The 27,612-nt window shown below is 42.1% G+C and overlaps 2 protein-coding genes across 2 annotated transcripts in view; one reads left to right on the top strand and one right to left on the bottom strand.

Annotated features, from left to right (window-relative positions):
- clns1a (chloride channel, nucleotide-sensitive, 1A) overlaps positions 1–27,612 on the bottom strand; it is a gene marked incomplete at both ends in the record, with an annotated part of 192,086 nt that overhangs the window by 107,425 nt on the left and 57,049 nt on the right. The gene's annotated exons all lie outside the window — the stretch shown is intronic.
- ints4 (integrator complex subunit 4) lies at positions 845–25,913 on the top strand. The gene is made up of 24 exons (XM_084063763.1): positions 845–978; positions 7,131–7,325; positions 8,112–8,232; positions 9,216–9,322; positions 9,606–9,720; positions 10,161–10,246; positions 10,384–10,434; positions 10,585–10,673; positions 12,645–12,765; positions 12,957–13,028; positions 13,296–13,470; positions 13,950–14,155; positions 14,701–14,843; positions 15,005–15,120; positions 17,849–17,982; positions 18,652–18,818; positions 19,688–19,781; positions 20,404–20,484; positions 21,012–21,142; positions 21,978–22,037; positions 22,455–22,614; positions 23,119–23,262; positions 23,943–24,063; positions 24,955–25,913. The coding sequence occupies exons 1-24, from the start codon at positions 925–927 to the stop codon at positions 25,140–25,142; spliced, it is 2,931 nt and encodes a 976-aa protein (XP_083919889.1). The 5' UTR covers positions 845–924; the 3' UTR covers positions 25,143–25,913.

Raw genomic sequence — 27,612 nt, 5'->3', positions numbered from 1 at the left:
AAAGCATCAGAATCAGTTTAACCACTTTAACCCTATTTTATACTTAAGGTATTCAAAAATAGACGATCTATAAGCTCACAACGCACGCTATTTTTGAAAAATCTTAAAAAAGATTTTGATTGATTGAATACTTTATTAACAGTTTGCAGATTGTACAGAGGTACTGTTTACAATGATTGTAAAAGGATAACACAAAAAGCCATAGGGGCTTGTTTCCATTGTGGTCCCGTGTATTCAATTTGTTAAGTTGAATTTCAATTAAATTCATTTTCAAAGAAAGGTTTTAACACAAATCTTCTCTTATGGGGTTCCCTGGCACAAAATAGTTTCATAGTGGGGTCCACGGCCAAATACATCAATTTGGGGGTCCTTGACATGACATTGTTTGAGAACCACAATACAGATTGGAGAACCACTGACCTGAGTGGTGTAAAGTAACTAAGTACATGTACTCAAGTACTGTACTTAGATAACATTTTGAGGTAATTGTACTTTACTTGAGTATTTCCAATGTCCAATACTTTTGCTTCTAGGCTACTCCACTACTACATCTCAGAGCCAAATATAGTACTTTCACTATTATTTGACCACTTTAGTTACTAGTTACTTTGTAGATATAGCTTACAAAACATACACACAACTTCAGCCCTTAAACTTTGGCTATTTGAAAATATCAGATCTACAAGCTCACAACTTGCAGTATTGATACTTTTACTTAAGTAAGAAATGTGAGTACATTTTCCACCACGGTCCCCCACTGACTGGCTCTGCACTGATCAACTGGACTTGCTGATTCACGCTGATTCACATCTCGCGTTTCGTAACGCTACGGAGAGCCAAGAGGGACAATTGCAGTTCCACACTGCTACATCGCTAGCTTCAGTGGGCTAGCAGCTAGCAGGTTTACATCATATTTCAATAATAATGGCAGCTCATCTGAAAAAGAGAGTTTATGAGGAATTCTCTAAAACTGTTACGGTGAGTGACATAGCTTTAATCTCTTACAGCCACACAGAGTGTATTTAGTTAAACGTCTGTCATATTTACTATGAACTATATTAATGTCAACAACAATACGTGTGCATTTATATATATCGTTTTGGAGACATAATATGATAACTACGTAATTGTGCTTATTGATAAGAATAACACAACGTTCCATTGGTCAAATGATACCCTGTCAGTGGTGGAAAAAGTACTAAATTGTTTTACTTAAGTAAAAGTATCAATACTGCAATGTCTGTTACAATTACAGTAGGTCTGGCATGGCGTAGACCAGTGGTTCTCAAACTTTTTCATGTCAAGGACCCCCAAATTGACACTTATTAGCCCACGGACCCCCATTTGAAAAGATATACCAGGGACCCCCCATAAGAGAAGATTTATACGGCTTTCTAGCAGTGATTCTCAACCATTTTAATGTCAAGGACCCCCCAGTTTGACATGTATTAGGCTACGGACCCCCATTTAATGGCACTTATACCTCTGGGACCCCAATTTATATTATAAAATCAATGTTAATTTAACTCTGAGAGTGTACAAATGGAACCAAATGGAACCAAATGGACCGTCAGGGTCCATTTGGTTCCATTTGTACACTCTCAGAGTTACAGACCCTTAAGAGTCCATTTGGTTCCTATCCATCATTTAGCTGGGGACCCCCTGGAACTCCCTCAAGTACCCCTGGGGGTCTCCGTACCCCACTTTGAGAACCAATGGCCTAGACAGTGGAGTTCCTCCCCACTGTCTTGGCTATGGACCAGAGCTAGTTACAAGTAATAATAAATAATGAAATGCAGCTCAAAGTGCTTTACAGAGCAAGAATACAATTACAGAAAAAGTACAACTAATTTAACAATAAAGCAAATAAAAGAAAATAAAAAGCATAAAACAACATTAAAATAAAAGCAAAAAAGGCAGCAAGGCAGTGAATCAAGTAAAAGTCCTGTATTCAAAATGTAGTTGAGTAAAAGTGCAAAAGTATTGGTATCACAATTTAAATTACTTGAGTAAATATACTTATTACTTTCCACCACTTCCTAGCTAAATATAATCCACAGTGTTGATGTGCCATCAAATAACAATATGTTATTAAGTATTAACTGTCATTTCCATCTATAGTCAAGCTAATTATGATAAGTAACGACGTGGTCCTCTGAGACCTCTATAGTCCTGTTAGTCTTCTATCCCTCCAGGTATTTCTGTAATCTGTACAGTAATGTTGTACGTTTTATTTACATTCTCATGCTAAGTATCACAGGTCCCATGACTTGACAGTCAGATAGATTTACCCAGGGGGCAAACCCCCCCTTTTTTTGGAAACCTGCATTTGCCCTGCCATCAAAGGTTGGCCACCAGAAATAATATCTATGACCCAGTAGGATCACAACCTATATGGACAACCCGGTCAATTTTTTGCTGGAAATCCAATATGGCCGCCTCAATATTGGCCCCTATCAGAAAATAGCTTTGGCGATAACTTTTGAACCAGATGGGCTAGAAATGCAAACTTGGTGTCTATTTCATGGTTTCAGAGCATGAGAAACTCAATGGAATACTTATTTTTATGATTAGGTGTGTCTGGACCTTTACTTTGCATATTTCCAAGATGGACGCCACCCGTAAATGAGTTTTACTATGACTTTTACAGTGACAGCTAACTGTTATGGCAAAAAGTCTGCTTTTTAAGCAATATGAACACATTTGGTCAGTTTGAGCTTTCATTTCTATGTTGTCAATATGGCTGCAGTCATAAATAATGTATGGTATTACATGTTTGCTCAGATTCTATCTATAGTTGTGGGGATGATTGCAGTGAAAAATCTGAGAAAAAGCCCACAATGTATCTTATGTATCATTTTAATAAACTAACTATAATATAAACAGACACATGCACACTCCAAGACTTGCCAAAAACTTCAACTTTAGGGCTATACAAATTAACATAGTGGTATGCATTCAAGTAACATAACAAAATATAGACTACTTAGTGACAAACAGAGTAAAAGCGGATTTGAGGTTGCCTACAAAAGGTTCATTTTGACCTCTATGGTGCTGTCTTGCCTGCTTCTAAAGCCAATGATACTATGGTACAATGCTATTCACCATCACTGTTGTCACGTGTTGCACTGATCCTGCTGCATCGTGTCTCCAGTCCCTGGCAACGGCATCCTAAGTAGCATGGAATTTCCTTCGTTGCACAGGAACAGTTTTTCTGGCAGCCTTTGATACAGCTGCATGATATTGCCTTGTTCATTGACACAGCCCAGGCTGGCTCGGTAGATGCAAGGGGGACTGCATTGCTAGCACTGAGAGACCATCCATACTCTGCGAAAGAGGGAATATCCGGCTTGGCGATGTGTGCATATTTATCTATTATGGTTGCTAGAGCAGCTTTTCTCAGGTGCAGGTCAAAGGCATTCTCTGTCGGGGGCAGCAGCTTTAAGATGGTTGATCTATTATTGAGGAACTTGTACACTCTAAGCTTACTCAGGTCAAAATCCTCCGGGTGGTCCGCTTTGGATGTATATACAGCAATTGTGAGGTCTTGTGCTTGATTGATGACGTCATCTGAGAGGGAATCAGAAGAGTTTTCACCAAACTCCTCAAGTGCAGGGAGATCCAGACACATGCTGGCCTTGAACCATGCCTTCTTCCCAGTGAAGAAGGGATAGCTGGTGGTATCTCTGCCACTTAAACTATGGATAAAGGGCAGGGCACGACACCGTGCGAGCCCCAGTGCTGATACCATTTGATGGATAGGAAGGTATGAATTTTGCTCTGTTCTCACCCACAGCTCTGGAAGGCATCTGAGATGGGTTGCTTTATAGTAAAGGCACATGATGATGATGTCTGTGTCATTGGCATGGATGACAACTCTGTCAACTTTGTCATTCTGGACACTGTACAGGGTGTGGAGTATTATTCTTGTATCAGCCTCCTGTTGTGTGGATTCTAGTGCAGGGACATCTTCAATAGACCCCTCCTTGATCACCACACTCATTGTCTCTTCTTTAAACCCCCCACCCAGGTAAAGATGTGTTGGACCAAGGGCCGACTTAAGTTTCTCATTTTCACACCATTCGTCACAGAGGAAACTCAATAGGTTTGCCTTGTTAGCTGACACAGCAAAAAACTCCCGAGGATCTGGAGCTGTGTAATGCATACTGACTTCATATTCTTTGGAAGGTTTTGGTTGAGCATATCTGTGTTCTTGCTCAGCTGTCTTAAGACTAGGTCCACTGTACCGGTCACAACAGAAGTGAATGATCTCTGTGCCAGCAGGCACATCATTCAACAGCAGACGTTGGTATCGTTCAGCGATTGTTCCAAATGCTTCACCTTTCAGGAACGACCAATGGCGTATGGCATACATGGCATCAATAACTACTGCTGTTTTTCTGTCTTCTGTAGGCAGGTCAGGGATGCATGCAACTTTGGTCTCCTCTTTCAGGACCTTCACAAGGCTTGCCTTGGTACCTGTTCTCATCCTGCCATCTTCCTGGAAGAGGGAAGGGGGGGAAGTCACTCCACTCGTGGTTGCCTATAAAGTCAACAAGGTTGAGTTCTCCACCACTGGCTATGATTTGGGTCATGCGCAGGAGGGCAGTAATTTCATTGCTCTTGCCAGGTGCTGAGGTTTTCCCCTTCGATTCTTTGGATTTTGTGTTTTGAGTATGGAAAGTGTTAAGCTTCATTATGCTTGTCTTCTTCTGATCACTGGACAGTGATTCACACAGTGCCTTCAGACCCAGTTTGTTCACACTCATCAAGTCATCCTTGACTGTGGAATCAGCACACTGTCCTGTAGATATGTTGATCATGGATGATGTGCTCACTGTAAATGGGTTAGTCTCCACTGCTGCCATGACCTTGACTACCATCTCTGCATCCCGGGTTACACGACTCTGACCAGACTCATGGTGTGGGTTGGAGGAGTGGAGGTGGAGCATAGACTTGAGCTCTGCAGAGACAGCTGCAGTGAGTGTTTTTGTGTAGACCCATTTTGTCCGGGCAGCAGGGCTGAGTGTAATGCCATCCAGACCGCTTGCTTCCTTGGCATCAGCATTATAGGTCTGCTCCAGTAGCATGTCAAAAGCAACACTGTTGTGGCTGCCATCTGCTCGTCTGCCAACAAATACACCTGCCATCAGTGCTTCATGTACCTCTGAAGCTGTTTCTGGTAGTTTCTTCATCTCAGCCAAATACAGAGGTAAAGATTGCTGCCCGTACTTGTAGTGGCCTGCTGCAGTGAGGTAGGGTAGCATTCTTGCTGATTCACAGAGATGTCCTGTCCAGTCACCTTCCCGATCGTAGTAGATAAACCTTTGGAGAATATCTGACATCTCCAGGAAGGTTGCCCAGAGGACTGCAGTTGGTTGCCCATTCAATGATTCCTGAAAAAGCAGCAGCTGCTCTCCTAGGACTGCCATCTCTGGACGCCTCACCTGTACAGCAATGCAGTCCCCCTTGCATCTACCGAGCCAGCCTGGCCTGTGTCAATGAACAAGGCAATATCATGCAGCTGTATCAAAGGCTGCCAGAAAAACTGTTCCTGTGCAAAGAAGGAAATTCCATGCTACTTAGGAGGCCGTTGCCAGGGACTGGAGACACGATGCAGCAGGATCAGTGCAACACGTGACAACAGTGACGGTGAATAGCATTGTACCATAGTATCATTGGCTTTAGAAGCAGGCAAGACAGCACCATAGAGGTCAAAATGAACCTTTTGTAGGCAACCTCAAATCCGCTTTTACTCTGTTTGTCACTAAGTAGTCTATATTTTGTTATGTTACTTGAATGCATACCACTATGTTAATTTGTATAGCCCTAAAGTTGAAGTTTTTGGCAAGTCCTGGAGTGTGCATGTGTCTGTTTTTTATTGTAGTTAGTTTATTAAAATGATACATAAGATACATTGTGGCCTTTTTCTCAGATTTTTCACTGCAATCATCCCCACAACTATAGATAGAATCTGAGCAAAAATGTAATACCATACATTATTTATGACTGCAGCCATATTGACAACATAGAAATGAAAGCTCAAACTGACCAAATGTGTTCATATTGCTTAAAAAGCAGACTTTTTGCCATAACAGTTAGCTGTCACTGTAAAGGTCATAGTAAAACTCATTTTCGGGTGGCGTCCATCTTGGAAATATGCAAAGTAAAGGTCCAGACACACCTAATCATAAAAATAAGTATTCCATTGAGTTTCTCATGCTCTGAAACCATGAAATAGACACCAAGTTTGCATTTCTAGCCCATCTGGTTCAAAAGTTATCGCCAAAGCTATTTTCTGATAGGGGCCAATATTGAGGCGGCCATATTGGATTTCCAGCAAAAAATTGACCGGGTTGTCCATATAGGTTGTGATCCTACTGGGTCATAGATATTATTTCTGGTGGCCAACCTTTGATGGCAGGGCAAATGCAGCACACCCCCCTTTGCCCCCTGGGTAATTGACATTAAGGACACAGAATGCAGTTGTATAGAAAACCAGCAGTGCTGCTGAGGTCCTGTTGAGGACCCTTGCAACCTGTCATTGTACAGTAACAGCACATGGCCTGTTTAACCTGAAGCTGTTGTGGTTCTTAAATTCATCCATGTGACCTCTTCTGCAGATACATGTTGAACCAACCGCCTGACATGTAGATGGGTGGTGTAAATGAGGAAAACAGGATTAATGATTTATAGAGGGAAAAGAGACAGTTGACGTGACACAATGTTATGTTTAATAGAAGTGTAATAAAGTAGATGTAAAGATTATGTTATGGTTTATAGAGGGGAAAGACAGTAAACATCCTGTTTTGCTGTAGAGATTATTTCTCAACTCTGAGCCATTAACCCATTAAGACCTGAGGCAGTTTTCGGAAAAAACCTTCGTTGCTATATCAGTGGTTCTCAAACTTTTTCATGTCAAGGAAGGACCCCCAAAACTATACAGTATGTATTTGGCTGCGGACCCCCATCTCAAAATGATTTTGTTCCCGGGATGCCCAGTAGCAAAGATTTGAGTTAAAAATGTTTGCATTTCAAAAATAGCAGATCTACAAGCTCATATATGAGCTTGTAGATCTGCTAAAGCATAAAATGACACTGTTGCTTTCCTGGTTTTAATGGGTTGACAGATACCCCACGATGAGGCTCCGGCCAAGAAGCTCCGGCTGTCGAAGCCCAGTAAGTCTGCAGCGCTGCACATCGACCTGTGCAAGGCCACCAACTCCACGGACGCCCTCCAGTACCTGCTCCTGTTTGCTCGCAAGCCCGTGGAGGCAGACAGCATCGAGGGCGTGGTCCGGGTCCTGCTGGAGCACTACTACAAGGCAAGCACCAGTAGATAGAGTAGAACTGGGAATGATGGCAATAATGGAAACAATTATTTAGTTCATCTTTTACTGAACTGGGACAACACCCGTCGCAGGTTGATGATGTCATTTGTCCATGTGTGGTCCAGCCCTATGGAATGCGTATGCTAATAAAACATTTTGATTTTCATATTAACCCCAGGAAGTATTAACCCATTAAGACCTGAGGCCGTGTCTAAAAAAAATCTAAATCCTAAAAAAAATATATAAAAAAATAATTTTCACGATTTTTCAAAAATAGCAGATCTACAAGCTCATAGCGCGGCACTCGGTGCCGCGCTATGAGCTTGTATATCTGCTATTTTTGAATAGCTAAAGAATTCTAAAATGACACCAGGTCTTAATGGGTTAAGTAGTTTTTTATTAAGACATGCTAATAACATTCCATAGGGCTGGACCATACATGAACAAAATGACATCATCAACTTGTGACGGGCGTTGTCCCCCTTGAGTAAAAGATGAACTATTTATAAAATAAACACAATATTTATTTTTTAATTTTACATTTTAGTTATAGAGGGCAATTATAATGTATTAAGGCATGTTTGGCTTATTAGCCAGGGATCCTTTTAAGCCTAGTTCAGACCAATGATTCGCAATGCAATGAAACGTTACAGAGATTTTTGAATGTTTTTGAGTAGGGCTTAAGTGGTTTAAGTTCAGAAGTGGAATTGGCAAAAAAAAAGAAAGAATAATATTTACTCTCTGTAATGTAACTGACGTGGCTGTTACCCTCTCTGTCAGGAGCCAGACAGCTCTGTGAGGCTGAAGATCGCCTCTCTGCTGGGCCGGCTGTCTAAGACCCAGGGCTTTAACCCTGACTGCATTGTCGATGACGTCATCAACAACACCCTTAGCAATGAGAGTAAGACGCATACAGACATATGGGAATAGAAACATACAGGCCCACAGAAGCTTAATTACACATACAAGAGATAGCATTTATTTTCTCTTTAAAAAGGTCTCACACACACAATCCTGGGCTAATCTCACAAAACCGCTGGACCGAACAGCACCAAATTTCTTGAGCACACTGGACAGATCAGCGCTGCGTATTTTTCACATGTGTATATTTAAAGAAAAATGTGACTTTAATTTTATAATGGAAGTGAATGGGGGGATGATCAGGCTGAAACCTTGCCCAAATTAGGAGTCATGCTTCATAGATGGCTGATATCCAGGCATGCAATGCTCATTTGGTATGTTCTTGCACTCTATTTCAATGACGCGACGCGCACGTCGCTTAACACCTACACCGCAAGTCACACAATGGACAATTGATATGCATCTAGGCTTATTCCTATGTTAATTCGCTAGGTGTGAGTCGGGAGCCTTTGAAAACTTTGTTGAGGTGCGAATTTAAAGTAGTTTTAAATCTATGCGTGTGCCTGCGTGTGATCCTGGTCAAATAGGTTCCGGCACGGCGTGCAAGGCCGTCTCCAGTGAGCATTGCACCCCTGCTGATATCACAGACTGGACTCTGGGATCCAGATGGTAGCTGCTCCATTATTAGACCCTGTGTTGTTTTTATTTGAACTAGTAAATAGGTCGGAAAGGCTTATTAGCCTTTCCATCCCTGGGTGATGGAACGCGGAGGTGGAGCACCACAGCACACCTACAATCAGCTCCCTCACTGACTGTAGTTACCACACATCTACTCATACTCTGAGTTGTCAAAAGTAGCTTGCAAGCTTTTAGATCTTTCAACGATGATCGCCCCCCATGGGACGCCAGGGGTCATATGCTTAAGAAATGTGGACACACACTCAATGCACATTCCACTTAATTCACAGATGGAATGAGGATGAGGTTTATTAAGTCACGTGTCCTGTCACATGTCATCCCCAGAGTCCCACCAGGTCCTTGCCCAGCTGCTGGATACCCTGTTGGCCATTGGTTCACAGCTGCCTGACAGCCCTGCCATTAGGCAGAGGCTCATAGAGGTGGCCTGTAAGGTGGGACACACACACACACACACACACACACACACACACACACACACACACACACACACACACACACACACACACACACACACACACACACACACACACACACACACACACACACACACACACACACACACACACACACACACACACACCCACCTCTTTTTGGACACAATTTGAGCTACAGTACAATTATAGAGAGAGTAGTATTGGGCGATCGATCGTGATACATTATTCACATCGCTCTATTGCCATTTATTGGTATTCTCTCTGTCGTTTTCTCTCTCAGCACCTGTCAGATACATACTTTGGGGTGAGGAACAAGTGCCTGCAGCTCTTGGGGTGTCTGGGCACTGTGGACAGACCTCTAACCAAAGACAACGAGGGACCAGGCACATCTACTGGTGAGTTGGATCACTGGTTCTCAAACCCTTTAATTTCAAGGACCCCCAGTAAGCATACCACTGGCCCACGAACTCATTTTGCTGGGCACCCGCTGGACGCCCTGGGGTTCCACCCGATCCCAGTTGGAGAACCACTGAGTTACCTAGTCACCTACTAAGAAATAGACATTATAAAAACCTGCATGCAGACCTATGTTCTCCCCTGTCTGTCCATCTGTCCGACTTTGAGCAACTAATCTCGGGCACCGATGGACCGATCAGCGTAAAACTTTGCATGCACAATCCCAGTAGGCCAAGGAAGAAACTCTGTCCAACCGTAGGTCGTAAACCCCACCCCCCATGATTTTTCACATAGCGACACATTGTGAGCTTGTAGATCAGCTTCACCTACAGTATTATGCAATGTGGTTTCATGTGGTTTACTATATTTGTTCTGTCAGGCATCGTGAGGGATGTCCAGAGTGTCATCAGCGACTATTTTGGAGACCAGGATCCCAGAGTCCGCACAGCAGCCATCAAAGCCATGGTAGGTCACCTACTTGCCACCCACACACAGTGTCTGGAACTCTCGTGAACTGTTGAACCCTAAAATGTGTCATTCAGCCAGGCAGTCTTAGCCTACTTGAATGTGTTTAATTCTATGTGCCTTTTTGTTGTTCTCAGCTGCAGGTGCACGAGAGAGGAATGAAGATTAGTCAGATCGTCTATGAGCAGGTAACTGCAGTCCTTCACGTACACTGCTCTATACTTCCACTCATTTCTCATTCAGCTGCCCTGCTGAGGTAGCTGCCAGCTAAGCTAAAGTTTGAATACGGTTTGAAATGAGAATGGTAACAGTACATTTGTGTGTGTGTTTGTGTGTAGGCCTGCAGGTTACTGAAGGATGACTATGAGCAGGTGCGTTCTGCAGCAGTACAGATGGTTTGGGTGCTCAGCCAACTCTACCCAGAAAGGTAAGTCAACTAGACAGCAGACAGTAATTGTGAATTGTAGTTTATTTGTATAGCACATTTGTATAACAACAATGCAATACAAAAGTGGTTTGCCCAAAACCATAAGAAAACTGTTCAAAAGAAACATAATAATGCATTTTTAAATGCAATTAAAGATGGGTATTAACCACTACAAGTAAATAAGTCGAGTCTACTGAAGATGAACGCAAGTTTTTCCAAATCCTACAGAGATATAGGGGCCGGGCATAGCGACGTCACCGGGTTGAGACGCCTTTAAATCAGCCCACTTTCACCGCCATCTTGAGGGAGTAGATTGACAGCTGCCACAAGTGTAGAGTAGTGTAGTGTAGTCTGTAGTCCTGTGTTTGTTGTCCAGCAAGTAGACGGTGTACATTATTATCAATCTCTAACTTGTCTGTTGCTCTAATTTAGCAATGGTACGACAGTGCTGCATTATCGGATGCAATGCCAAGGTTTCAGACGTTAAATTAAAAAAGTTAAATTGCACACATTTCCAACCTGGAGGAAAAGCTGTTGGAGATCAGATGTCGAGATATCAAAGAAATGGTTTGGCATGGGTATCTTAAATACAATGAGATTGAGCTAACAGCTAAATTGTGTTTCTCTATGTGTCCAGTCTGAGAAACGTTGTCTAACGTGGGTGGCTCACGGTCACGGTGGCTGAGTAAACAGCCAGGGACTCTTGTCTGTCTGTCAGCAAGTGTTCAGACGTCGGAGATATCAAATAAATGTAGTATGGCTTGGGTGTCAACTGACGAAATAACATAACCTTCAACAACATTCCCAAACACATATAAGCTCAGACGAGCATGACAGCACACAATCAAACATATAAACATCTGTTGGAGGCGAGGCGAGGCGAGGCGAGCATCAGCGTTGCCATGTCGGCTTATTATAAGCGACTTTGGGCTTCTTTTTCTGTAAAGTTGCTTGTAAAATTAGTAGTTTTGTGTGGCTTATTTATAAAGTGTACTTGCTTATTTAGGCTTATTTAGGTACTTGCTTATTTAGGCTTTTTTTTTTAAATAAAAAGAATTAAAGCAGTGGTTCTCAAATCTTTTCATGAAAATGTTTTGTGCCAGGGAGCATTTGTGTTGTTAGAATGTTTTAAAAAATATTCCAAATATTCTTTATTTTATTGCAAGAGTTTTTTTTTATAACCTATGTACAAGCTCACGTGAGCTTGTAGATCGGCTATTTTCAAGTAGCCGATGTCACTAAGCCACTTCTTTTGGGCTTGTTTTCATAGACCTGGTTGCTTATTTCTCTCGCAAAATATGGCAACACTGATTGCAACAGGTCCGTTGTGCACTTTCTCAATGATCAACAATGAACAATATAAATTCATAATAATACTTCGCTATAATAATATTATAAATATATATATAAATAATCAGTACTCAAGATGACTATATTTTATTTCGGTTACACAACTAAGCAACAAAACGTTGTTCTTTTCAGGTAAAATGAATGATTGTGACTGACTGGGCACTGTCATTACATCTGGTCTAGCCGTCTAGGGCACAGATGTAATGACTTTTTTCACTGAAGAGCGGCCAGCGTGACTGCAGTCTTTTATACTGTAAGGGCGCGCTCCCACCGCACTTTTATTTTACCTCTGGGGCGGCAAATGCTTTGTCAATGTAAATGCGTGGATTCACGCAAGAGCGGATCTTTCCGCATGTCGCGCAGACCTTGCGTTTATCTGCTCTACACAACTTGTCCATTTGAAGCATATAGTGCGCTCTAAGGCCTTTATCCTAGATATTTTCTGAACCACCCCAGCATCTGTATTGTTTAGAAAACCTTCGCGGAAAATATCAGATCACTGCCCTTCCCAGGGTGTTTAATAAGGAAGACCACATTTCTGTTTCATGTCCGACATTGTCCGCGTCATCCTGCCTCTGCCATGTGTTGATTGGTGCCTTGTTGTATCCCCTATCCAATCAGCATTGTACCCATCCCATCATCCAATGAGGAGATCCGTATGGTGGATGACTCGTTTGGGAAAATCAGTCACATGGTCAGTGATGGGTCCTGGATGGTCAGGGTGCAGGCGGCCAAGACACTGGTGAGGAGACAGTAGAACAGAACGCACACCACACACACACACACACACACACACACACACACACACACACACACACACACACACACACACACACACACACACTCTCACTCTCACTCTCACTCTATTACTGGTAGAGCTATACTTGATGCTGTGCAAAAAAAAAAGTTAAAACAAGGTGTGTTTGTGTGCAGGGCTCCATGCTGCAAGTCAGTCCTCATTTCCTTGAGCAGACCCTGGACAAGAAGCTCATGTCTGACCTCAGAGTGAGTAGGATCCACACAAACAGTTACGATATTAATGGTGAAAGGAATAGTTGTAGTAATACAAATGTTAATTTAGAGATGGCACCGATATACAAATATTGGTATTGGCTGATAATAGCAACGTGTTGCCCTATATCGGGTTATCGGCTGGTAGTTTGATAATTACCTAGTGTCCTAGTTTCTTTGTTTCCCTGCATTTATTCTCAGTCTTAACTTCTCTACCCAGACCTTTCAGTGGTTGTTTATTATGCACATCGCTCTTCACAGAGGAAACGTACAGCCCATGAGCGTGCCAAGGAGCTGTATACCTCTGGAGAGTTCTCCTCGGGCAGGAAGTGGGCTGATGACGCGCCCAAAGAGAGGGTGGACACCAACGCTGTTAACCTGATTGCCTCGGGGGCCTGCGGTGCCTTCGTACATGGCCTTGAGGATGAGATGTATGGTACGATTATGTGTTTTGTCTCAGACTCTTAACTTAACCAATCCACTCCACCGTGCTACAGGCTGGTTCATGTTTTCCCTGGTTGGATTCATGTGAGCAAATTGTGATCATTCCTGCCTTCATTGTGACAACATTGTACACCACCCAAAAACCTTTTTTAAATGCATAATTTTGTGTTGGAGAGAGTGAAGGTGAGCAAGAGGTTACAGATAGCTGAACTATTAAGATTACAACACGTCACAGGGCTTATAAGTGTGAGTTTATAGATCAGCTATTTTCGGTCCGCACACTGTGCTTCTCTTAACGCTAGCTTTCCGAGAGCCCTACCTGTAAAAGAAATGTTTCACATTTATGAATGTTAGTTGGCCAAATGCTAGTCAGCTACATGATTGTATATGTTTTAAGCTGAATGCCTAAAAATGGAAAGAAAAGAAGAGCGAAATGAAGACGAGCATGTTTTTTGTCCATCTTCCTTGTAGAGGTTCGTATCGCGGCAGTGGAGGCCTTGTGCCTTCTGGCGCGCTCGTCGGCCAGCTTTGCTGAGAAGTGCCTGGACTTCCTGGTTGACATGTTCAATGATGAGATCGAGGAAGTGAGGCTCCAGTCCATCCACGCACTGAGAGAGATCTCCACTCATATCACACTCCGAGAGGACCAGCTGGACACGGTTCTGGCTGTGTTGGAGGTATAACAACACACACACACACACACACACACACACACATACACATACACATACACATTAATAGATAGATTGAATACTTTATTAGTCGAAAATGAAAACAGCACGGAGGTACAGTACAAACATTTAGGCTAAAAAGATAGCACTAAAAAGTCCTGGGGACTTGTTTGCATTGTGGTCCTATGTATTCAATTCTGGTGCACTTGTTGACCTCGGCCTCGCTGTCAGTGCACCGTTCTTTATTCAGTTCAGAGTGAAACAAAACAAGCTTACATTAGGTCCATCCAATCTAGCACTAGCTGCCTCAGAGCATTCTGACGGGTGTCAGCTCAATTTCTTTCCCACACGTCCCAGCACATTTCCTAAATTCACTGTGATACACACGTCTACTAATTCTTGTTTAATAAAAGTTTTAGGGTATATAAACTGAAATATTATAATTGTTGCCGTTCCTCTATTATAGTGGTAAGGTTCCATTCATTATTGAAATAGGTGTTCTTTTAATTGTCCTAACAGTCCTAGTATGTGTCTTGGGCATGTCTCTCCAGGACTCGTCTCGTGACATCAGGGAGGCCCTGCATGAGTTACTGTGTTACACCAACGTCTCCACTAAAGAGTGCATCCAGCTGGCCCTACTGGAGCTGCTCAAAAACCTCACCAAGTATCCCACCGACCGCAACTCCGTCTGGAAGTAAGTGTTGACGCCTGTCTGTTCGTGTGTCAATTATTACATAATCGTCTAATCGCAATTCTTTGAGATAATCGCAATTCTTTTGCATAATGGTCATAATACAAACCTTGCAGGGGTTGTAGAGGCATGCTACTGTATTAGTGTTTTTTATTTTTCTCCAGGTGTCTGAAGTTTGTGGGAGAGCGTCACCCTACCCTGGTTCTGCCCCTGGTCCCAGAGCTGCTCAGCACACACCCCTACTTTGATACACCAGAGCCTGACATGGACGACCCAGCCTGTATCCTACTACACACAACTATTCTTTTAGATATTTGGTTCTAGTTTGTGTTCATTATAAACACAAAACAACCCACTTGTCTCCAATCCATATAACCCTGGATGAGCGGATCCCCTATTATATTAATGTTATCATCTTTACTGTTAACACATTATCTGCCAGGTATTGATTAATTAATTAATCCACCTCTGCCAGCGTTTTTGCCTTATTTTGACGATCCACATGAGAGCAACGGAGGCCACGTTGTGGACGCGGATGTAAACTAAGGGGGTGGGGAGGGTCTCGTCTATCCACCGGAAACAAAAAGATATTTACCGCTATCGTCCATTCTGTTGTAATCGGTCGTTGAATATGTGTTTTTCTACATCTCATAACATGAGAGTCGATGGACTGACTGTTTTTGGGATGACGTCATCTCTGCTTCTATGATTCTCTCAGAGTCAAGGGATCATCAATATGTTAGGGAAGAGCACCCTCTAGCGTAATCTTCTTTTTTTAAAGGACAATATATACCTCGCTTGGCAGGCAATGTGTTAAAAACAGGAATATTTTATGTACAGAAATACAACGTAAGCTAGATGAAAGTGAAAACAGTGACACGAATAAGTACCAAAATAAATGACCGAAATGACCTGCTATCTGCCCCTAGAGGTTGTGCAGTTCTAAATTCCATGACAATCTGCTCATTACATTTTGAGATATGTTATGTGCAAGTGGACATTTTGCAGCAGGAGCACGAAGGTGCACGGCAAATGTCCATGGTAGTCCAGACCGTAGTTTTTGAGATATCCCGTTTACGACCAAAGTTTTGTACGGATGGACTGCCATCCTTAGACCTCAGACAGCGTTTTGGAGACACAGTTGATGTTGGTTTAGAACATCGCTAGGTTGATTGAATACTTTATTAATAGTTTGCAAAAAGTACAGATGTACAGTTATACGATAATGCTAAGAGGATCAAACAAACAAAAAAGCCCTAGCAGCAGTAAAAGTATATTTACAGAAAAGCAGTTTAAATTGGCATGCTAGAAGACTTGTCTAGGTCCAGTTGCAAATTGCAGACAGGTAGGGAGTCGTACTTTTTTTTTTTTTTTGCAACTTATTGTTTTTTATTGTTATTATCAGGAGAGACAACACATTTATGCATAACAGTCCGTCATTTTCACCATACAGTCTTTCTGTACAATATTTGACATTGTCCCCCCATTGAGACAGCAGCAACAAAAGAATAAGAAAAGTAAAGCAAAACAAAAGACACACAGAAAAGGAAGAAAAAAAAAAATCAGAAGTAATCAGAGAGAAATATACAAACATGAAAAAACAGAAGAATGTACAATATGTATCCTCACACTTACATTTATATATATATATGTATATATATCCACACACATACCGCACTTTCAGGCTATCAAATTACACATAATACAAATCTCTTTATGAAATTACAATCTTATCATAACTCAATGCATGCAAAAGGCGTCCACTTTTTGGTAAATTGCTCGCTTTGTAGCCTCACCAGATAAGTGATTCTTTCCATATCTCTAATCTCTTTGACTTTATTCAACCATTGCTCGGGGGTCGGAGGGAGCAGACTCAACCAGTTAATGGTGATGCATTTTTTGGCTGCCGTTAACAATATCTGAAGGAGGTAAATATTCTTCCTGCCTTCGAAACCCGTCGGCACAATTCCTAGAATAGCTGTCTTGAAATCTTGTGGTACTTGAGTATCAAATACTTTATTGATGTCTCTAAATACTACATTCCAAAACTGCCGCACTTTAGGACATGCCCAAAAGATATGTGAATGGTCGCCGACCTGCTCACCACACCTCCTCCAGCACTCGCTTGTAGGGGTAGTGCCTGCTCTGGCAGTTAGTAACGGGGTCTTAAAAAACCTACTCGTAATTTTCCACTGATATTCTCTCCAAGAATTAGAATTAGTTACTTTGTGCGCTTCAGTGCAGGCATCAACCCACTCTTCTTGTGTAATCTCTTGTTGTATTTCAGCCTCCCACTTTGCTTTTATATAAAGAGTGTCACTGGGAACCATTGACAATAGATTTTGATACAAGCTAGAAATATTTTTTCCACTTGAAGCTCCATTTTGGATGTCAATCAGAAAGGATTCTAAAACAGAGGGGCTTCTAATTTTGTCCCAGTCCTCGTGATTTTCTAAAAAGTGCCTAAGTTGGAGGTATCTAAAAAAGTCAGTTCTAGGAAGGTTAAACTCGTTTCTGAGTTGATCAAATTACTTTAGCTGGCTGGAGTGACATAACTGGTGAACAAACCTCAAACCTAGCCTCCTCCACCCCCCGAACCCAGCATCCAACCTTGATGGTACAAAATCCCTAATACATCCAATTGAAGACAGGCCAGATGTTGAGAGAGGCAGTCTAAACTCTTTCTGAACTTCCTTCCATATTTTCATTGTGAACCTAGACCAGGCACCAATGGCGTCTACATTGATATTATGTCCCAAAAAAGGAAGGGCTGCTAGTTGTGCCTGTATGCATAGAGATTTTTAAATTTTTAACCATCTAGTTGATTCAGCATCCTCTAACCACATGGTCGGAGTCGTACTCTTTGATGGCTTGTGGTAGGGCATTCCACATTTTTGGTGGCATAATGGTAGATTGAATTCATCCCCATGTTTGTGCCGAATCTGGGGGGAATGAGATCAGTGGAGCTCAATATGTTGAATGTCCTTGACTGTGCTTGTTGATCCCAGACATTGCAGTGTTGGTGCTGGTGTTCAACGCAGCCAAGTCCTGTCCCACCATGCCGGCCCTGTTCTCTGACCACACATTCAGGCACTACGCCTACCTCAGAGACAGCCTGTCTCACCTGGTACCCCCACTAAGGGTGAGGACACACATACAATCAGCCAGATTCAATGTCTAACTTAACCCATTCAATCCGGGAACGCATCTTCATTTTAGATTTCTTTGGCTATTCAAAAATGATCCGATATACAAGCTCATATACCGCTATGAGCTTGTAGATCTGCTATTTTTGAAAAATCATGAAAATGTGTGCAAATCTTTGAATATATATTTTTAAAGGAAACACTTTGTAACTGTCAAATGTCTCAACAAATGTCTTCATTTTTCTGAAAAACTGTTGTTGCTATATCAGTGGTGCTCAAACCTTTTCTTGTCAAGGACCCCCAAAGTTTTTGGCTGCCAATCCCCATCCAAATATGTTGTTCCAGGGACCCCTCAGAAGCAAAGATTTGACTGTTGTATGAATGTTATATATATATACATATATTCAACACAAATGTTCAAGATTTTTCAAAAATAGCAGATCTACAAGCTCGTAGCGCGGCACCAAAACAATGCTATTTTTGTCACACGACAACGGTATGCAACTAAATCAGGCATAAGCATAAACCTATTCCATAATCCCAACCCCTAAACCTAACTTTCTATATGCTTAATCCTAAACCCGAACCTGAATCTTTGACTTATCGTACAGTATGTTCAAATTATAAGCAGTGATTTGAACTCTCATCTCTCCCTCCTCCTGCAGTTACCAGGCAGAAAGCAGGTGTATGGCTTAGACGCAGTGGACTCCAGCAGTGAGTCCGGTTCTGTGGAGTCTGCCCAGCTGTTCCTCCAGCAGAGCCTGAACCGGGTCAGTACCATCCAGAACCTGGAGGCACCGGGAGCACAGGACCTGCTGGACTTCACCATCCGGTACAGAAACACATGTGTACATAAACACATTCATGTACTGTTGACATAGACACAGACATACTGTAATAGAGCGAGACGCACACGCGCACACGCACACACGCACACGCACACGCACACGCACACGCACACGCACACACACACACACACTTCTCACTTAACATGGATGAAACTCCACACCTCCAACTCAAAGGCAGACATTCCTTCCCTCTTCTCATTTCTTCCTGCTTCCATTGTAGAGTTTTTACTTTCGTTTTCAGTTAATTACCGTTGGAGCAGTTCCACAGTTGCTGCAGTTTACATTCGCCATTTCACTCCAGTGCAACGTGAAATGCGATATTCACTGAACATCCGTGTGAGAATCTTTTACTGGAAGGAAAGAAGAGGAATGTTGCCATATGCTACTATGTTCATTGACTCACTGTGTGCTCATTGCTTTGTGTTGTCTACCTATTTACACTCAAGGTTGTGTGTTGTAGTTGATAAAATCATAGCTCTTGTTCTATTATTTATGGACCAGACAATAATGCCTCAATGTTGTCACATTCTCACTCTTTTCTTAATCACAGACTTCTATCAATTACATATGTGTTCATCTCTAATTAAAGTAGTTCTTTATTGACTCAACATTAAAATAAAAAAAAGGATTCAACTTTTGTGGAGGCAGGTGATGTTGAAGGAGAACTGACAGAACGATGGAGATAAGTGTGTGAAATATACGCAGAAATGTTTAACTTTGTCCAAATCTGTGTATTAGATTTTTCATATTGTCATCTATTAAATCATAGCCTGTCTTATTCCAATGGATAACTTGAGATATGGCCCAGCACTGCAATGCCACCTGTCTGTCTGACTGTCTGTCTATCTGTCAGAGACCTCCAGAGGCTTGGGGAGCTACAGACGGAGCTGGCTGGAGCTGCTGACTTCTGTGCCACCTACCTCCGCTGTCAGCTACTGCTCATGAAGGTTTGTGGGGAGGGTGTGGTGTGTGTGCCTGTAGGTGTCAGCCAGGTTAAAGGGATAGTTCACCCCCAAAATGACTTTTTTTTCCTATCGATTAGTCACCCCATGGACACACACCTAAGCCAATTATTTGATGACGGGCAGCGGTTCCGGTAGGAGACACAAAGAGTCTCCTTTGTGTGTCCTACCGGAACCGCTGCCTACAGGTCCGCTGGTCCGTCACTTCGCACGGTGTTTCGAGCTTGCAGATCTGCTACTTTTTGATGTTTTTGTGTGACACTGTAGTATGATCAAGTTTGGCATTAATTTACGAAAAAAAAAACACAAGTTAAGATATGGAGATAAGAGGTTTCTGACCGACAGCAACGTTACATTTGATGATTATATTTGGTATGAATGTTTGCTCGTTACATTTACCATACACCAGATCGCCTCTTAGAGATGGTGAGAAGATGTTGCACTTGTGGTAGCATCCTGTTGATCCTCTGAAAAGGCTTCAGAAATAATCTTTTAAAAAAACAACAACAATCAAATCTTTTTCTGTAAATGTATACACAGTTTATTTAACGTTATCTTCTTTTTGTCCTGAGTGATCCCTGAACTTTTGCTCCATATATGTGGTCAGGCCTTGCAGGAGAGGCTGTGGAACATGGCTGTCCCTCTCTGCCTCAAGCAGAACGCCACAGCCACATCAGCAGCACGACAGGTCAGAGCAGCAGTGCTTCTCAAACCTTTTCATGCCAAGGACCCCCAATTTGATTATATGCATTTGGCCACGGACCCTCCATATAAAAATAGCTTCTGCCAGGAACGCCCATATGAGATTGATAGAATACTTTGTTAACAGTTTGCCAAAAAGTACAAGGATAACACAAAAAGCCCAGAGGGCAGGCTTCTTTCCATTGTGGTCCTACAGTATGTATTCAATTCATCAAGAAGAGAAGAACATTTGAAATTATTCCAAACTTTTCAATTTTTTTCAAAAATATCCGATGCTATAGTAACTCATTTTGTTGGGGACCCTCTGGAACCCTCCCAAGGACCCCTGGCCATGTGATTACAATCACCTGTTGTTTTCCACCAAGATGCCTGTGATCGAATAACTATATGAACTGTCATTTATGCCTATGTTCTCTTATCATTATGAGCATTGTTTTTTGTGTGTGTATGTTTGTGCACAATGTGTTTATGTATCAACTTGTGTGTACATGTGTCTATGTGGCGTGTGTGTAGATCCTGGAGGAGACATATAAACTAGAATTTTTGTACGGTGGATTGGAGAGCCGACACGTGGCAACGATACATCATGTCCGCCTCCAGGCAAAGGCTCTGCAGCTGATCCTTACTGCACGCACCAGACGAGGGTTGGTATACACAGACGTATACACCTCCCAAAGACACATTCTCACCTCAACTCGTCAAATACGGCAGCTTGGTCAAGTGCTCTGGGTGGCCTTTTTTCTGACGCCTTAAATGGCCCTCTAGCTTTAGGCATGGTTTCTGTTTGTGTGTGTGTGATATCAGACCAGAGCCCAATCAGCTAGCAAGAGAGAAATGGAGGGAGAAGGGAGGGAGGTTGTCTGTCATCAGAGCAGACCTCGATTGGCGAGAGACAGAGGGAGGGAGAGTGAGTGTGAGGGGGAGACGGGGAAGGAGGGAGAGAGGAAGACTCATCTCCTCAGATTCCACCTTAGCCCGTAGCACTTGCCCTAGCCTTAACGACCTTGCAGACTTATGCAAAGGATAAAATGTAATTTAGATTAATAAAGAATGTTGTTATGTAGACAGATGCCATGTCATTTGTAGACCTGGCATCCTATAGTGTGTATAGTTTCAATGTACAGATTATACTGTTTAGACTGATGATAGGTTCTTGGTTTACCTATGATCCTAGATTACTATTTCTATGCATTTGATGTATTACCTTGTGTTGTCCTTGCTTACTGTAAATCACTCTGCTAAATGCCTACATTGTGAAGAGAGAGCCTAATAAGCTGATAACGTGGCAATGTGTGCCACATTTTTGGCTTATATCTAATATATTATAGGCACTATACATTGATGAGCTTCAAAAATCGTTTTCTTAAACACAAAAAGAAAACAAACTGCTACAAATGAAGATTGTTTTCTCTAAGAGGTTTACTGGGGAAGGTCACATGAATATGATCTTGAATGATCATGTTTCTGTCTTTTCTTCAGGATGGACCCTCTCATCAGCAGCTGTGAGAGGTTTATGCAGGAAGTTGACTCTTTTCAACGGTAATGTCTCTCTCAAGGGCCATCCACACCTAAGAACAAAAACTATAAAGATAACCATGAAAAAGTCCACACCACAACTACAAAATATAACGACAATGACAGTGGTGACTATCGTTGGGATCACTGCCGGAACCATTTGTTAAAATACAACATCTTCAACATGTTTACAGAATGTTATCGTATTGTGGATGCTCACATCATTATCATTATAGTTATCATTCATCATTCTTGGATGATCCTTCACTGACTCCATTTAAAACACTGGTGTTAAAACCAACACTTTCTTCTCAGGTCTGTAAGATTGGTCATGGATGCCAGCTCTGTCTCATCTATGGCCAATACGTTTTACACTCCGCTAGTTAAGAACTGTTCTGTTTTCCATTGTCCAACCACTTGTTGTTCTATGACCTCTCGCAGGTCATTTGTGACAGAGCTGCCCCACCTGCAGGACAGTTTTGTGGAGAAGCTTTTGGAGCTGATGCCCCGACTATCGTCCAGTAAGCCAGTGGAGCAGGTCAAAATCCTACAGACCACACTGAGACAGAGTGGCCTGCTGCACCTGCAGCTGCCCCAACAGGTTAGTTGTAGGAGTATGTGAATGGGTGCAAAGGTTTGTTTGGATACATGGTTAAAATGTCAGTGGAATCACCTGCAGCTAAAACTACCTGAATAGCATGAAACAACATTTTCTGCACAATAAATAAGTCAGTTTCCAACTGTGTAACCCTCACTGCTCACATACTTCCATGCGTCCTTTTATGTCGACATGGATGTCAAGCAAATGAAGCAATACATCCACTAGAGGGCCGTTCTCAGTCAAAGGTTTTCTGACAACAAAGGAGTCGGGGTGGTGTGCTTAAATGTTCTGACCAAGTTGCACAACTTGCACAGTTCCACTGGCTACATAGCCCCCATGAATTCCAGTGGTACCACCGGAGCTCTCAGAAAACGTGCTCAAAGAGACGGGACAAAATGAACGTAGAAAACGGACATAAGGCTCCATCCGCTTCCGACCCGTATACATACTTGTTGCTGAGTACAGCATACAATGGTCCTTTAGACTGTGTCCTAATGCCAACAGATCCACCGGGCAACAGCGACCATCATCGAGCCAACGGGAGAGTCGGACAACCCTCTGAGGTTCATCACTGGCCTGGTGGTGGCGCTAGACATCGACGCAACGCTGGAACATGTACAGGACCCACAGAATACTGTTAAAGTCCAGGTCAGTTTGGATTAGAGGTGTTGTTCTCATTGCTGGTACTGGGGACCAAGACTAGTGCTGCTAGGCTGCTATTCCATCACTCTTCATGTCTACAATGAATGTGAAGTTGTTCAGGACACTTAACACAATCCCAAGCATGACTAGTGACTTGTCTACAGCACTGGTTCTCAAAATTGGTGTCTGGGGACCCCCAGGGGTTGTTGTGGGGGATTCAAGGGGTCCCCAGAAAAATTAGGTGCAGTTTAGACACTTGAGCCCTATTTTATTTTTGGGCAATTTGAAAATAGCTGATATACGATATTATACTGATATTATAGAAACCCCCTGTCATTCCATTTGGTGGATTTTGGTAGAGAACTGTTATTAATTATTCAAGTTATTTATTTATCTACGCCTTTTCTATATTGTTGCTGTTGGGTGGAAACCTCATGTCCAAAACTGTTATTTTTCAGGATTCAAATTCAAAACGCGTTTCGAGCTTGTAGATCTGCTACCTTTCATGCTTTTGTGTGACGCTTTAGTATGATCAAGTAAGGCGTTAATTTAAAATACAAATAGTTAGAATATGGAGATAGGAGGTTTCTGCCCGACGGCAACAATATCTAAAATAAGCATGTTTCATAATGCGGTAGTCTTTCATTTACAGCATGTTTAAGCACACCTCACTTCTGTGTTCATAGGTGCTGTATCCAGATGGTCAGTCTCATGTTATCCAACCCAAACCTGGAGACTTCAGGAAGCCTGGACCCAACAGACATAGACTCATCACACAGGTCTACCTGTCACACACCGCATGGACAGGTCTGTAGAACACACACACACACACACACACACACACACACACACACACACACACACACACACACACGTATGTATGTAGCTACATTGGGAACGGGTTATGGAGTCATAGTGACATGAGCGTGATGCGTACGCCGGTCTTCCCTTAACTCTTTAACTTCCAGAAATAAAACATAATTTTGCCACGCCACTGCCAGGGATTTTCAAGCATTTTCACTAACCTTTAAAAAATCATATCGAGTATGATCGATCCCCCAATCGCTTTAAAAGACGTATCCGAGTCTCATAGAATTGGGAAGAAAACAAGAGCGAGCCGCCGCGAGCATCCGTTCCATAGTTGTGGGCAGTTGAATGTAGGCTGTTTTCGCCAAAAAGCAACAGAGGAAAAGCCATTCTTCCAGATCGAATTCCAAGGAAGAGCGATTTGCGATCACGTGACCCGCTGCTCCTCTCCTGTGCTGGGAGCCAAACGGTGACCCATAGGCGATCGAACAGCGCCATCTAGTGGAACGCCACTGAAAACACAAAATCTGGTCATTGGCAGTATGGGCCATAGCAAAATATGACGAGAAATCTTGTCATATTTAAGCCAATTTTATTAAGAGTTAAGCCAATTTTATTTATTTATTCAGATATTTTTGGGGATTTTCTGCCTTTATTGATAGTATATTGTAGAGAGAGACAGGTAAGAGGGACGGGGAGTGACACACAGCGAAGGCCGTCGGGCTCGGGAATGGAGCCCACTACTTGCTGTCAGGCTGCATTAGAGCCTATGTGGTATGCGCCCTAACCGCTAGGGCAGCGGCACCCCCCTCCCACCCCCCCTTAAGCCAATTTTAATATAGGATTGTGCAGCCCTGGTTCAGCTCCCTCCCTCCCATCTTACATTTTCAGAGCCAAGTCAGATTGAGGTGAGCCTCCTCCTGGCCTACAGCTCCTCTTCCTCCTCCCTCTCCTCTTCTAAGCCAGGCTGGGGCGACAGCACTGACAGCCTTCCACCACCAGAGGGCATCATAGAGGGCACCATCCCCTTCAGCAAGCCAGTCAAAGTCTTCATCCATCCCAAACCTGCCAGACGCTAGTTATTGACACAATGTGGATAACAAGACATTCTTCTGTTTCTCAGTTTGCCTCTAGATGGCCACATGCAACAGTATGTTCAGAGTTCCTATGTTATTTAGGTGTGAGTGATTTGGGAAAACAAATTTGTTCCAGATGTAATTTGTTTTGGTGCATTTTGATATATGATCACACTTTGTATGTGCAGTATTAAACTGTAGTTTTGGATTCACTGTCATTTCATGAATTGAGATATTTCTTTTGCTTTGATGTTTTGTATCTATGGCTCCTGACTGAAAAGGTTTAGCATGGTTCCTACATCTCTTGGAAAACTTTGAAAACAAAACAAAAAAGGTCCTGGAAGATATTTAAGTCCATAACAAAGTTGATAACTGTAGATTAGGTTTTTGTAATTTAGGTATCAGTCAGGGTAGAGGAGAGGTACATGTTCACATGCACCAATCAGATGAATTTATCGTACTATAACTGTAGTCCCAGGTGTCCAGAAGGTTCCATGCCCATTTCCTGTTTCGGTTCAGTGTCCCATAGCTTTTTCTTTTGATGAAACTCAAAGATGACAGACGTGAAGTGTTGATTTATCGGCCTTCATTGTTGAGCCATGCATAAGCCGACGTCCATGGACAATGCAAGATTAGCTGATGAAACTCATTTCATGAAGAGCCTTCTTTATAGCAAAAATACCTTTCTTCTCAAGTGAAGTGGCTTTTCCCACTTAGAAAGCATTACCAGACCAAACTCTTGTACATATTTGGACATGCTTCTTTACTTCTTGGCCTGGCCCTTTTAACATTCTGGATTGCAGCTTTAATGTTCTAAATAGTGCACATGTCCATGTTCATTGCCAGCGAAAGACTAATGTAATTTCTATACTGGTCGACACTTGCTGTGATAATATGGGTGGCATTATTTGTTACTGATTGCAGCAACTGATTTCAACTGTGAAATTTGCCCAAAGCAGAGAAGTGATACCAGTGAACTTAACTACTTGAGAAATGGAAGCGTTCTTAAAGGGATAGTTCATCCCCAAAATTACTTTTTTTCTATCGATTAGTCACCCCATGGAGACTTGAATTTTTAGTTTTTGCCAATAATTTGATGACCGGCAGCGGTTCCGGTAAGAGACGCAAAGAGTCTCCTTTGTGTCTCCTACCGGAATCGCTGCCTCCCGGTCCGCTGGTCATGACGTTACCAATGAAAACAGTGCCGTGTAAATTTACCTGGAAACTAGTATGTTTCCTGGTTGATCTATCAATAGAGCAGTTGTGAATTATCTCGATCTGTAGGAACGTAAACAAATTCACTGGACAGAGCATGGCAACGATAGATGCCTTGGATTGAGTTGAACAAACAAAAAACATGTCTTTCTGCCTCTCTGTCTGAGTCCAGGACTCTGTCCCATAGCCATTCATATCTTCCCTCGTGGTTATAAATTAATGTAGCTTATTTCAGGGAAAGCTAAACTTGTGAAAAGTGTTATCATAGTAGTGTGTGGAGTAAAATCTGAAATGGTAAAATGTATGTACTTCTGGTCAATGTGCATATGAATACTTAATTTTTTCTTTCTTTCAGCAAATAATTATTCATTACCCTGTACATAATCTTGGATTATTATTATCCACTAGCCTTGGATCACAAGATGGTCATCTGTCATATAATATATGACAGTCATGTTTCGGGGCTAATTATCCACATTTGAAATGCTATATACACAGCATAATGTATACAGTAGGCCTACATACAGTATACACAATTACCATGTCCATATGCTGTATCTCTGGACATATACTGTATACTATTCTGTAGGTACTTTGTAACTATTATAGAGTAACATAATATTTGTGCACTCTGCACAATCTACATTCATTTTGGAACTGCACAGATTCATTGCAGAAACTGCGCATCACCTACTGTTATTTTTTCCCCTATATGTCATTTTGATGGTATAGAAGTCGGAAATAGCAAATTTGATGCGTTGTGAGCTTGCAGATGTCTCAAGCAGTGTCATACAATGGATTATAATTTAATTTTGAAATAACTAAATAACTAAAAAAGGTACATTTAGCCTACTCTCGACCCATAAAAACTTGTCCGCGACCCACAAATGGGTCCCAACACAGTGTTTGGGAAACGATGCATCCTGCTTATGAAACAGATGTACTTCATGAAAAATAAACATAAGCAGTATGAAAGGGGATTGTCACCTACTTTATTATAAAGACTTAATGTTGTGGTAAATTTAAATGATGGATAAATTGACCACAGGCCTGCCACGGCAAGAATGGCATAATAACATAAATCAGTATAATGCAATAATTACCTCGGCCTGTACAGACTCTCAACAAGTTACACCAGTCAGTATAATATACATACATATATAAATACCTTACAACAATAGAATACATATAAAAGCCTGATGTTCTACAAAAATAAATCCCTTTCATACAGTACATGTATTTTCAGTTCACTTTTATA

This window comes from Gymnoscopelus microlampas (genome assembly GCF_963454915.1).
Source record: "Gymnoscopelus microlampas genome assembly, chromosome: 8".
Classification (NCBI taxonomy): Eukaryota; Metazoa; Chordata; class Actinopteri; order Myctophiformes; family Myctophidae; genus Gymnoscopelus; species Gymnoscopelus microlampas.
Note: the sequence above shows the minus strand (reverse complement) of the source record. Positions and strands in the feature narration are given on the sequence as shown.